General features: G+C 36.5%; 1 protein-coding gene across 2 annotated transcripts in view; it reads left to right on the plus strand.

The window, feature by feature from the left end:
- Positions 1–12492, plus strand: part of MMP16 (matrix metallopeptidase 16) — a 379172-nt gene that overhangs the window by 269642 nt on the left and 97038 nt on the right. For both annotated transcript variants that reach the window (XM_069600663.1, XM_069600664.1), the window contains exons 5-6: positions 4063–4224; positions 6497–6708. In XM_069600663.1, the coding sequence (XP_069456764.1) occupies positions 4063–4224; positions 6497–6708 (374 nt within the window). The remainder of the gene's footprint in view (positions 1–4062; positions 4225–6496; positions 6709–12492) is intronic.

A 12492-nucleotide genomic window follows, 5' to 3' on the forward strand; every position in this document is an offset into this window, starting at 1 on the left:
CGGGGAAGGACTTACAGAGAAGGTAACATTTGAGCATTCAAACCAAATCAGCTTGATATGCATCCAGCACAGCCAGAGGGCTTCCCTTGTGGCTCAGGTGGTCAAAGAATCCACGTGCAATGCGGGAAACCTGAGTTCAATTCCTGGGTTGGGAAGATCCCCTGGAGAAGGGAAAGGCTACCCACTCCAGTCTGGCCTGGAGAATTCCATGGACTGTATAGTCCATGGGGTCACAAAGAGTTGGACACGACTGAGAGACTTTCACTTCACTAAACTTTAACACACCAAACAAAGGAAGGTGTGTTTCAATTCTAGGAGGAAGACAGTTCATGCATTTGCCTTCAGGGCTGAGCAAGCACATACTTGTATAACTAGAAAGAGGGTAACAGAAGGAAAAGAAATAGGAAGTAATGTTGTAAAGGAGGAGAAAGGAATATGGATAAAAGATCTTGGCTATCTTGCTGAAGAATGTGGAAGTATCTTGTAGGCAGAGGAAAAATAACAAAAACTGAAGCAAAGGTGGGTGCAGGAAGCTGTCCTTTCTCCCATTATACATTTTCCTCCTGTATACCCCCTGAAGTTTCACTCCCTGCTTTGACCATATTCTTTAATTCCTTTAAATGTATTCTTAAAGTAATAGTGATCTCTTTTGTTTGATACCTTTGCATCACAAGGTTTATTTTCAGGCCCTCTCCTCCCATTTTTATCTGTTCCCACAGGAAGCACAGGCCAGCCCTTACCCCTGGGACTCTCATTCTCTTATGATTTGTACATTGCCATTTCTGCCTTCGTTTCCTTCCTTCTCTCTGCTGAAGCTGTTCACTCCAGAGATGTTCCAAGTCCATTGTCAGCAAAACCTCTTTGATAATAATCAACTTATTTTGAAAATGTTCCCTTTAGATTCTTTTGGTAACTAAACTTAGTCTCTCCATTCCTTCAAAATGTTAGCTGTTTTCTCCCCCACATTCCTTTTACTGCAGGATGTGAGCTATGACCCTTGTCTTTTCTTTTTAACGCCACTTCAGGATCATGCTCCCAGTCTCCTCCATAGAAACGTCAAGCTGTGACTGATGTTGTTGGACTGTTCCATCCGTGTCTCCCCTTGTTGTAGTCACCTACCAGCACCCACATTGTTCTCCCGAATCCTTGACGACTTTATCTCCCAGTTTGATCCTATTCCCTTCGATATCAGTTAATTTTTAACTGGAGGATAATTACAAGGCTGTGTTGGCTTCTGCCGTACAACAGTGCAAATCGGTCATAATTAAATTCCAGCCCTCTCGGTCGCCATAGAGTGCTAGACTGGGCTCACTGTGTTATACAGCAGCTTCTTGCTAGTTATCTGTTTTACACATGACATGTATATATGTCAATGCTACTTTCTCAATTTGTCCTACTCTTTCCTGCCCCTGCTAAATACCACATTTATTTTAATTCTTGGTGATCTCAATGGTCAGGTAGATAAATTTTTCCAGTGTTCAGCCCTCTAAGTTATTGGATCTCCCATCCAATGAGTTTGTATTCCACTCTAACTCAGAGACTCACTCCCATAGATATATCCTTGATCTTGCTCTTACAAATCTCAATTTCTGATCTCTATTATGACTGCCACAGAGTATCTCTCCAGCTCACTCTTACTAGCCTCATGACACCAAATATCCTTTCACAACATCATTTAAGAGATGATCTTAATTTTATCACCATATCTTGCTACAATCTTTTATCCCATAATGTAATCACTTCCTTCCTTACATGAGATAAATACCCTGGCAAGTCAAAAATCACTCCCTTATTTATTTGAATCTCTAAAACTTTTCCATGGCCATTTTTAACACTCAAAGAATGAGCTCCTGGTAAGGCTATCCACTTCTCACCTCCACCAAACAAAAAAGCAAGGCAACAAATGATAGGTTTCCTAGTGTTTTGGCCATTCATTGAATGGTATCTTCATTCTTTAAGTTGCTGATGTCAAAAGACATGGTGTTATCTTTGACTTTTTTCTTTTCTCACACCTTGCATTTTGTCTTTTAAGAAGCTATGTGATTCTTGTTTCAAAATGTACCAAGAATTTTGCTGCTTCTGTATACCTTCATTATACCCCCTTTAGGCCAGGTCACTAGTATCTTTGCCTGAATTAATACACTAACATCAGAGATTTAATCATGCTGAGCCCCTTGCCCACTGCATTTGATTATCATAAGTAATTTCCAGAATGATCCTGTCAAAATGGAAGTCAGATTATGTCCCTCCTCAGCTCAAAACCTTTCAGTGATCCCCACTGCAGTCAGCCTAGAAAGCAAAACCATTACTGTTCTCTAAAATTCCCTGTGTATTCTAGGCTCCATTTCCTCTCTGACTTTATTCTTTCTCTGCCTTATTATTTATCAGTCTAATTTTTCACTGTGTAACATCCTGTTTATTTTACTTTTCTATCATGTTTCTCTCTGGTCTCCCCTATTAAAATGTAATGTTTTGAGGACAGAAATCCACCTATGTCTTACTACATGAACTTGCAAATTGTATTTCATGTCTCTAAGCCTTTTTTTTAAATTTTTTAAGTGGACATGATTATAGTGACTGGAGAACTGTGGGAATTAAGTGAGAAAATACAGGTTTTCTCACAGGTCAAAAGGCCCAGAGCAGAGTCAGTAAACTTTTTAAACTTAATAAAGGTAGTCAACATTTTTATTACAGATAATGCATATTATATTATTTTTCTTTTAACTTCTATTTCTTTTTAAGCCTCTCTAATTTGTTCCCCACTGGTATTTAAACAGATATTCTCTGAAACTCAGGTAAGCCCCAGAAATGTTTGAATGGCTCCTTTCTGTGTGCAGTCAGCCCCATGGTTTCATCCCATCCCTCTGACAGAGTACTCCAGAATGGAATAAAAAAAACTACTGGTTATGCACCCGGTTTTCATGTTTAAAAAAATAGCCCTCTGCAAGTAATTACCACAGTGATTACATTGAAAAGTAGTTGGAAAGGAATGTTCCTTAAAGTGAGACTCAGGAAGTTCACTGAAATCTTTAGCATTTGTAATAAGTCAACCGCCTAAAACTGCATTTTATGTTCAGCTATGTTAAACTTATCACTTAGAAACATAACTCTTGGAAGAATAACACCCCCCATTCATTGATACTCATGTGGTTCAATTAAATTTTTGGAATGAACAAATATTCGTGAAGGACTGGCTCTGTTCTCAGGTGCTGACTTATGATGATCCAAGAGTGGACAGCATGTAGAGGCCATCTGCAGGGGTCTGATTACACAAAGTCAAATTAACTGTCTCTGAGAGTTCTAAGATAAATATATTTTGTTCAGATCATGCATTAATTGATTAGAATTTGTATTTGCAGAGCTAAGACTAGATTCCTAGTTTTTATGACTGCTACCCTATGACTTTTATTTTACACTCCTATATTCCTATATTCTAGGCTGGTAAGAAAGATAAGCCATATTCTAGGAATTATAATAACCTGAGTTCTAGACACAGCTATGTAAATGCAAAGATTTACTATTGTTGAAAAAATTTGTCACCCCCTATGCCTTAATCTACTCATTTGTGTAAAAGTAGGGATTGTACCTTGTATTTTTTGCTGAGCTATTGTTAGAATTATGTCCAATATGAAGATCACATAAGTGAGATATAGTATATCTCCTGTTTTCTAGGATATTTCAACAGCAGCAGTAGCAATTTCTGCTATGAAGATCACATAAGTGAGATATAGTATATCTCCTGTTTTCTAGGATATTTCAACAGCAGCAGTAGCAATTTCTGATGCTACTGTTCTCTCTTCAACTTTTGCTCTTTATTCCTCTTGAAGTTTCTAAGTTTTTGTAACTTCATTTTCATCACTTCCTCACCACCAATCACCCCCTTTTAAAAATAACATGTTGGATTTTACCCAAAGGTCATGCAATGATAAAAATCACACTGATTGTTGAACTAAAGAATTTCTCTTATTTTCCTTGGGTAAAATTTTGGTAATACCAGTTGTCCTTGTCAATTCTATGCTTGGATTTTAGTTACAGTGATGCCTTTTCTTCTCATTTGCACAGGAAATGACTTATTTCTTGTGGCAGTTCATGAACTGGGACATGCTCTGGGGCTGGAACACTCCAACGACCCTACTGCCATCATGGCCCCTTTTTACCAGTACATGGAGACCGACAACTTCAAACTGCCCAGTGATGACTTACAGGGCATCCAGAAGATATATGGTAGGTCACCACCGATTCAGTTTGATGAACTCAGTAGTGAAGTATAGAATTCCTTCTGTGTTGTCTTTTTTGAGATAGATGCTCTAAGTGTTGTATTAGAGAGAAAAATATTGAATGAAAATCTGACCTATTGGCAAAAGTCTTCTATCAGTCAAGTCTGGTTGGCACCAATCGTAGATATCTTAATGTGCAAATTATGGGAAAGCTTAGGCACCGATAAACTTTCCTTACTGAGTTAATTGAAACCTGAAATTATAGTAAAGATGTGATAAACTTTAGTATTTAAAATTCAGGTAATATGTAATAAGTTAATATAACCAATAAACACAGTGAGTTAGAAGACTTTCCTAGAAGAGACTGACACTTTGATAAAAGCTGACAGATTGATTCTCACTGATATTTGATGTTAGATCCTAACAAACCACTTTTGAAAATGCTGAAAATAATCTTGTGTAATGGATATAACAGAATAAACTCAAAAGCATGTAGTTATTGACTAAGAGTAAAAAATAACAAATGGCTTAGTTTTCTAACACATCAGTTCAGTTCAGTTGATCAGTTGTGTCCGACTCTTTGCGACCCCATGAATCTCAGCATGCCAGGGCTCCCTGTCCATCACCAACTCCCGGAGTTTGCTCAGACTCACATCCTTCGAGTTGGTGATGCCATCCAGCCATCTCATCCTCGGTCGTCCCCTTCTCCTCCTGCCCCCAATCCCTCCCAGCATCACAGTCTTTTCCAATGAGTCAACTCTTCACATGAGGTGGCCAAAGTACTGGAGTTTCAGCTTTAGCATCAGTCCTTGCAACGAACACCCAGGACTGATCTCCTTTAGTATGGACTGATTGGACCTCCTTGCAGTCCAAAGCACTCTCAAGAGTCTTCTTCACATGTAATTCAAAATGAATTTCTAGTAGAGTAAAATTTTTTTTCATTTATGGGGTTCAGTCAATGAATGCAAATTAAGACAAAAGGAAGAGAGACTATTATACATATTTAAATCCTAACTCCCTCAACATGGCCATTGACTTTTATAAAGACATGTATTTCACACAAAATTTAACTGTTAAGAACTTGACATTTATAATTTACATGTAGAGAATATGCTTTACTAAATTAATAAAATGAAGCTTTCATTTTACAATACAAAGGTAAATGTGTGCTGTATGTATATTAATATTCAGTATTCAGAAAGTATAATTTATGTTTTTCAAGTATCATAGTTTAAATTCACTAATTTGTTTTTCACGTATTAGTTTTTCAACTTCAAAGTGGTGAGAATTCTCTCAGGGTTAAAATAAGTTTGAGGGGGAAAAAGTCAATTTTTGTTGCTGTTCTTTTTTGGGGGGATATTGAGAAAACAAATGTCTTGAACTCAAAACTAAATAGCCTCTATGTTGAATGAGCTAGCCTCGGCCTATGTGTGTGTCATCAGACATTCTGCTGAAGTAGTTAACTGAAAGGAGGCTCTTTCTCATGACCTCATGAGTTAGTAGTCTAGACTGAAGGTCTGCAAAAGAGTATTCTTTCCATATCTAAATATTAAGTGTGAACAGCTCTGTATTTCTTTCTTAAAACATAAATCCCTTGAGGAATGATGCTTTACATCTGTACCAAATTACATGTATAAACTTTAGCTTGATTCAGAAACCTCCTTTTAGAAATACTACTTCACATTAATATTTTACCTCGTAGTGTTTTAATCAATAGGCGTTTTAGATTTAGTATTCAAATGAAACACTAGCAATTTGTTAAAACATTTCATTAGAAAAAAATAATGAAAGTCAAGAAAAGGTTATAAAATACAGTTAGGTACATAGGATAGAATAAACTTTGATTTGTTAATGTTTAGAAATATTTGCTCAGAATCATCTTTCAAAATCTAGGATTGACTTTAGTAGCGTTTACATGCAGGGTTCCAGTATTCATTTTAATTTATTTATTATTAATATACCACCTACTTCCAAAAAAGATTTCAAAGCAGCATATCCAATAAGGACTGTGGTGAAGCTATTTAAAACTAAATCATTAAAAATTAACAAAGAAGGCCTAGTTACTTGAATCTAGAATTCAGCATGATAAAGGCAGTCTCTGATGGACTTGGCAACAGTTTGTTGGGTAAAATGGTTTGTTATTTCAGTAAATATACAATCTTAAAGACCTCTTAGCTCACTTAGAACCCTTCACTGATGAGTGACTGTCCTCTGTAGCGTTTTTTCTAGCACTCTTCCAATTTTAACTGAGCCAAGTGCTGGCTTCATATTTTCAAAAGGTCCACCTGACAAGATTCCTCCACCAACAAGACCTCTACCAACGGTGCCCCCACACCGCTCTGTTCCTCCCGCTGACCCAAGGAAAAACGACCGGCCCAAACCTCCGCGGCCTCCCACGGGCAGACCTTCGTATCCTGGAGCCAAACCCAACATCTGCGATGGGAACTTTAACACTCTAGCTATTCTTCGCCGTGAGATGTTTGTTTTCAAGGTAGGAAGCTGTGACTTTTTTTTTTTTTTTTTAATGGTAGATCAAGTGTCTACAGTGTCGCTTTAGAAAATGAGTTCTCGTTCATTCTAACACCACCTTCCCAGGCCTTTCACAGTTAGAAGGTTCAAAGAAAGTATCTTGAAAAGAAATGCACAAATGGGCTTAAATGTCTAGCAGAAGATTCTCGTACCATTCTATTTGTGGAATGCATTTATGTCAGCAAAAGCAAAAATGCTTAGAAATGTGAGGCTAAAAAATGCTGCATGTTATGAACAGATAAAAAAACTGTAATTTCAATCATGAATAGGAACTAATAGAGATGATTTGCTTGGGAGCTTAGCCACTTCCAGGCGCACTGCTGCTACTCTATCTTTGGTTTGCACATCTTTATGAGATCCTTATAATTTCACTTGATGATTACAACACTGCTTTTTTAAAGAGAAGTATTGATCATTTCATTTTGCTCAGGGTCTACTAGTAGCCATTTAAGTTAAATCTCCTCTCTGAGACGGTAATTTTGATTTTACATATACATGTTGCTGTTTTTTTTTTAAGTCAGGCATTTTTAGCTACCTAATTTACATTATTTTTTTAAATGCTACAAACTAAAACTAATTTTACATTTTGCTAAATGTGCATTTCAGTGACATTGAATTCTCCAGCAATAACTTTAAAAAGCAATGTATCAAAGTAAATTACATTATACTAAAAACTGACTGTAGTATAATACTGAAAAATACTTTTCCCTCAATGTTTGCAAATCATTCTGAAAGATTAATGAAAAATGTAAGTTTTATGTTGACATCAGTATAAAAAAAAGAGCACATTATTTTATTTTTAAATGAATGGTATTGGTAATATGTAGCTATTTTAAAATTCAAATACCATTCATTTAAAAATAAAATAATGTGCTCTTTTTTTTAAGTAGGTGTGAATCAATAAATAATGAAATGTTGTCCTACTTACACAGAATATCCTATCTACCAGAGGCCATACTTTAAAAATATAGATTTCATATAATTTTAATAGGCAAAGTACTTTATTTCCTTTATTTAAAACTAAGATTTGGATTTGCTGTAAGATGCTCAGAAGCATCATAATTTCCAGGAAAAAAAAATAAATCAATGCTTTTGTTCAAACACATGAATAGATTTTTTAATTTTATAAATGCCCTACAATGCTCAGTTAGATATCTCTTACTTAATTTAAGTAGGATAATAAATTTAGATTCAAGGAGTAAAGTAAAAAAGCTTACTCATTACTCATTGTGGCTAAGCCCACAGTAACTAGTTGAAATGAACAGAAAATGCAATAATTTTCTTATTTTACAAGATACCAGATGACAACTGAAAGATTCTGATTTCACTGCTTTGGAAGAATTTCCACATCCAAGTGTTATTCCTTGATATCATGGTGATATCACTGAAGTGTCAACTTTATCTGAGAATATGATATGAAATTGACTCTGAGTACATTCATTTCATTCTTCTTATCTGTCTAATTAGATTGCCAATCTCAGAAGAGACGGGTCTCTCCATGTCTAATGATCATTTTTACCAACCTTATGCTCTGCACACTGTGAGAGCTTAGTGAGTGCTCTTGAATAACCGCTGGTTCTTGACATCAGGAATGAGCTGAAAGTACATAGGCCAACTCTCAAATAAAATGCAGCGGCCACTATTTTCAATGTCAAAGCAAGTATATATATATATACATATATACACATACATATATATAAAATAAGGCCTGCTTCTCTAAACTCTCATGGTACCTTGGATTTCTTAATCAAAACTCTCTGCTGGACAGTTTCTAAACTCTGTCTGAATTCAGTTTCTTTCACTAGGCCCTGCTCTATTTCTAAGAATAAATTCTGTAGGAGATATCTTGTTCATAATTTTCATGCTCATCTCCTATTTCCTATGATGAATATGCAGCCCAGGGTAGCTTACTAGGGACCCAGGGCTTCCCTGACAGGTCAGCTGGTGAACAATCTGCTTATAATGCAGGAGGCCCTACTTTGATTCCTGGGTCAGGAAGATCCCCTGGAGAAGGGATAGGCTACCAACTCCAGTATTCTTGGGCTTCCCTGGTGGCTCAGTTGGTAAAACAATCTGCCTGCCATGTGGGAGACCTGGGTTTGATCCCTGGGTTGGGAAGATCCCCTGGAGGAGGAGGGCATGGCAACCCACCCCAGTACTCTTGCCTGGAGAGTCCCCATGGACAGAAGAGCCTGGTGGTCTACAGTCCATGGGGTTGCAAAGAGTTAGACATGACTGAACACACAGAACTTATAAATAGAAGGTAACACCCCTGACTTTATGGAGCTCATGCTCCAGGAGTGAAGATAAACATTAACCTAGGTACTTTAAAGATACAAGAGGAAAAGGCATGAAGAGAAAGTACCGAAGTCTAGCTGAGTATATAAAAAACACTTGACTGAGAAATGGCTTATGCCAAATTTTGAGAGAGACACTTCCTAGGCACATTAAAGCAATTGGTACTTGGCATACTAAAAAATTGATGTACTGTGGCAGAGAAGATAGATAGATATCACAACTCTAGTACAAAGTGATAAATGTAAATCAGAAACAGACCAAAATTTGATCAAAGGGGAGAGAATATGATTGAGTGATACCTGCTCTTAGTTAATAACTCTGTGCACTGGGTAACTAACAGGTGCCTGAATATAAGCTAGGCACTTTATGTTGATAATCTCTGTGTGTGTTCTTAGTCGCTCAGTCTTGTCCAACTCTTTATGACCCCATGGACTGCAGCCCACCAGGCTCCTCTGTCCATGGCAACCCTCCAGGCAAGAACACTAGGAGTGGGTTGCCATGTCCTTCGGCAGGGGATCTTCCCAACCCACGGATCAAACCCAGGTCTCCCGCATCGCAGGCAGATTCTTTACCGGCTGAGCCACCAGGGAAGCCTAATGACCTCTAAACCTTATAATAACACAGCAAGATGGAAAGCATTCTCTCTTTTACAAATCAGAAAACTGAAAATCAGGAGAGTAAGTAGTCCATAATTGACTATAGGTTTACTTAATTCCCAAAATCTGTTTTCCACATTAAGTTTTGCTAACTGAAAGAGTTAGGGAAAGTTTGAAAAGAAAAATAGACTTTAAGCTCTATTTTAAAGTAGTAAATTTTTAAGAAATATTTACGAAACTTATGTTGTGTGAGACTGTTTTAGGCACTGGCAGTGTAGCAGTTAAAACAAACAAACAAACAAACAGCAATAACAACAACAAAAAAAGAAAGCCAAGCTAGACCCTGCTTTCTTGGAGCTGACATTCTGTTTTCAAAGTGGATGTGTAGGGGAGATGCTTCACACAGAGGTTTGCACCTGCCCTGCAAGGCTAATCGGAGAGCACCCTCATTGACTGAGCCCCCCAAATTCTGTTTCTGTCTGTTAAGAGCTGCAGGCCTTTTAGCTTCTCCCTCTGGGCCTACATGGTCTAGACTACTTTCTCCTCTACAGTGACGTCATTTTCCAGGTCCCTGATCTTCCCACCTGAAGTTATCCTCTGTCAGTTTCTCCTGGGCACACCTGCTTTTTAAATTTCCCTTTGACATACTCACCATTAACTTTTGTAGTTTGTCCTTATTGTCTGTCCATTCAAGTGCATTTTAAGATCACCCACTATTTTATTTCACTTTTAATAATGTAACAATTTTTTACTTTTCTTTGTTACCATTCTTTAGGCAAATTGGAAACCTCTTTGTTTCTTCAACTCTTAGCAACACTCATTTCACTTTAGTTTTGTTACCTGGGGCCCCTCTACAGCCTTTGCTTATCCAAAATTTTCATCCTCAACCTCTTCCACATGTCCCAGACCCTCTAACTATTCATCAACCCCAAATCTCTTTCTAGTGATTTTTATATTTATTCTCTGCATTCAGTTTGCATGCTTTTTTATTTCTATTTTCTTTAATTATTTCTCATTGTAGTGTGTTTCTTAACTAGATTATAAACTTCAGAGTAAGGATTGGTTTGTATGGACTTCATGGTGCTTGAGCAAATATGTTAGGTAATCTCAGTATAATATGTGTTGAATGAAACTATAGCTTTACCTTGTTTATACAACAGTAATCAATCAATATGACACTATTGAAAGTATTCCATTCTTTTAGTTCATTATTCCTTGCCCAGGATCTCCCTGAGTATTATCTACTTCAATTCTGCATGTGTGATTTTTAAGTAAAAAAGAAGAAAATCTAGATATAAGTAAAAGATAATATCATCAATTAATTTTGTTTTCTTAACAGAAGGAGACCCCCTTTATAAATGTAGCTTCAGCATAATTCTTCTGGTAGCAGTCTTCTTAGGAGGTTGGATATACATTGAGCTCACAAACATTCATTTATTTATTGTAAATTCACCTGGATATACTTTCTATATGGAATATAAGTAAATTATATGTATATGGATATTATTGTAAACATCATTTTACATATTATTTATTCATGCATGAGAAAGTTAATCTTTCCATGCAACTTCATAATCTTTGGGGAATATAAAACACCTAAATAAAACAAGAAAATGAAATCAAAACAAAATGCCAAAGGGCAGAGAAGCAAAATAGCAACAACAAAGTAACTTTGTCCCACTTTATAGAAGGCAATTTTTAAAAGTGTTCTCTGAAGAGTGTACTGTGGTTGTGATTGGGTTGACAAGTTACAAAATCTGATTGTTCAAATGAATACTGGCAAAGTTCCTTTGGACAAGATAAAAACATTGAATAGTCTGTTGTGGTATGAAGAAGAATGGAAACTGGAATTAGCCTACCTTGTAGAGGATATGTTTCAGTACACAGCATTTTGTTGCATGTGGAAAAACGCAGCGGTAACTATATTATCCCTAAAACTAAGGACACTAAGAAAAACTATACCCAGCCACTCAGTTTCTTATAGCTCAAAAAATAAAAATAAAAAAGTCAACAAGAGAAAGAGTGGTTCATTGGACTACTGACCTGCTGTTTACATCAAGGGGAGCAAGCAAGGGTCCCTTCTTTAGAATATAGCTAGAAAGGATGGTGTTAAGAGGCAAAGCTGAAGCTGTCGTGGAAAAGCATTTGAGGAAGTACAGTGAAGTGTCTTCCTAGTTAATATAGAAAAGCAAAGTTCACAGCTTTGACAAAGAGAGCATTTCATCATTTATCAAAAAAAAAAATTCATTAGGTTCCTTTTACTTTGTCAAATTTTTGCTTGTTCATTTACCACAAAATGATTTGTTGTTAAATATGACCATCTTCTCTTACAGCCACCTACTGAATTCTACTGAAGAATCATACTTCTTGCTATTTCCATAGAAACAGATTTGTTAACACTATTTTGACATTCATTAAAAGTACATTCAGCCAAGTTTAGTAAGTACAGAGTATGAGCCAGTTTCATTTGCAAGACAGTTTTGTTTCGTAAAAGATGTTATACAAGAAAGAGGAAATGCTTACTGAAAGAGATAAATTATATTTCCACCATATTGATTTGTAACTAAACTCCTTACAAGTGATCAAAATTGAGCTTTTTGACTCTTCAGTCACTTCAAATCCCTTGGTATTTAATATCAATGTGTTTCCCATTCTGTGCTAACCATCTCTTCATGAACCAATATTTGCTCCTTTCATTCATTTTATTTTGTTTTTAAATTTTTCTTCCTGTGTTGAGTGTTCCTCGTTTCAACCTTATTGTTCTTGAAATCTGGAACTGTGCCTTCCTCACGTCACCTTTATAACTATATCTCATTATTCACGCAGAATATTTGGTCAGTTTTTCAAGTATA

This window comes from Ovis canadensis, chromosome 9 (assembly GCF_042477335.2).
Source record: "Ovis canadensis isolate MfBH-ARS-UI-01 breed Bighorn chromosome 9, ARS-UI_OviCan_v2, whole genome shotgun sequence".
Taxonomy (NCBI): Eukaryota; Metazoa; Chordata; class Mammalia; order Artiodactyla; family Bovidae; genus Ovis; species Ovis canadensis.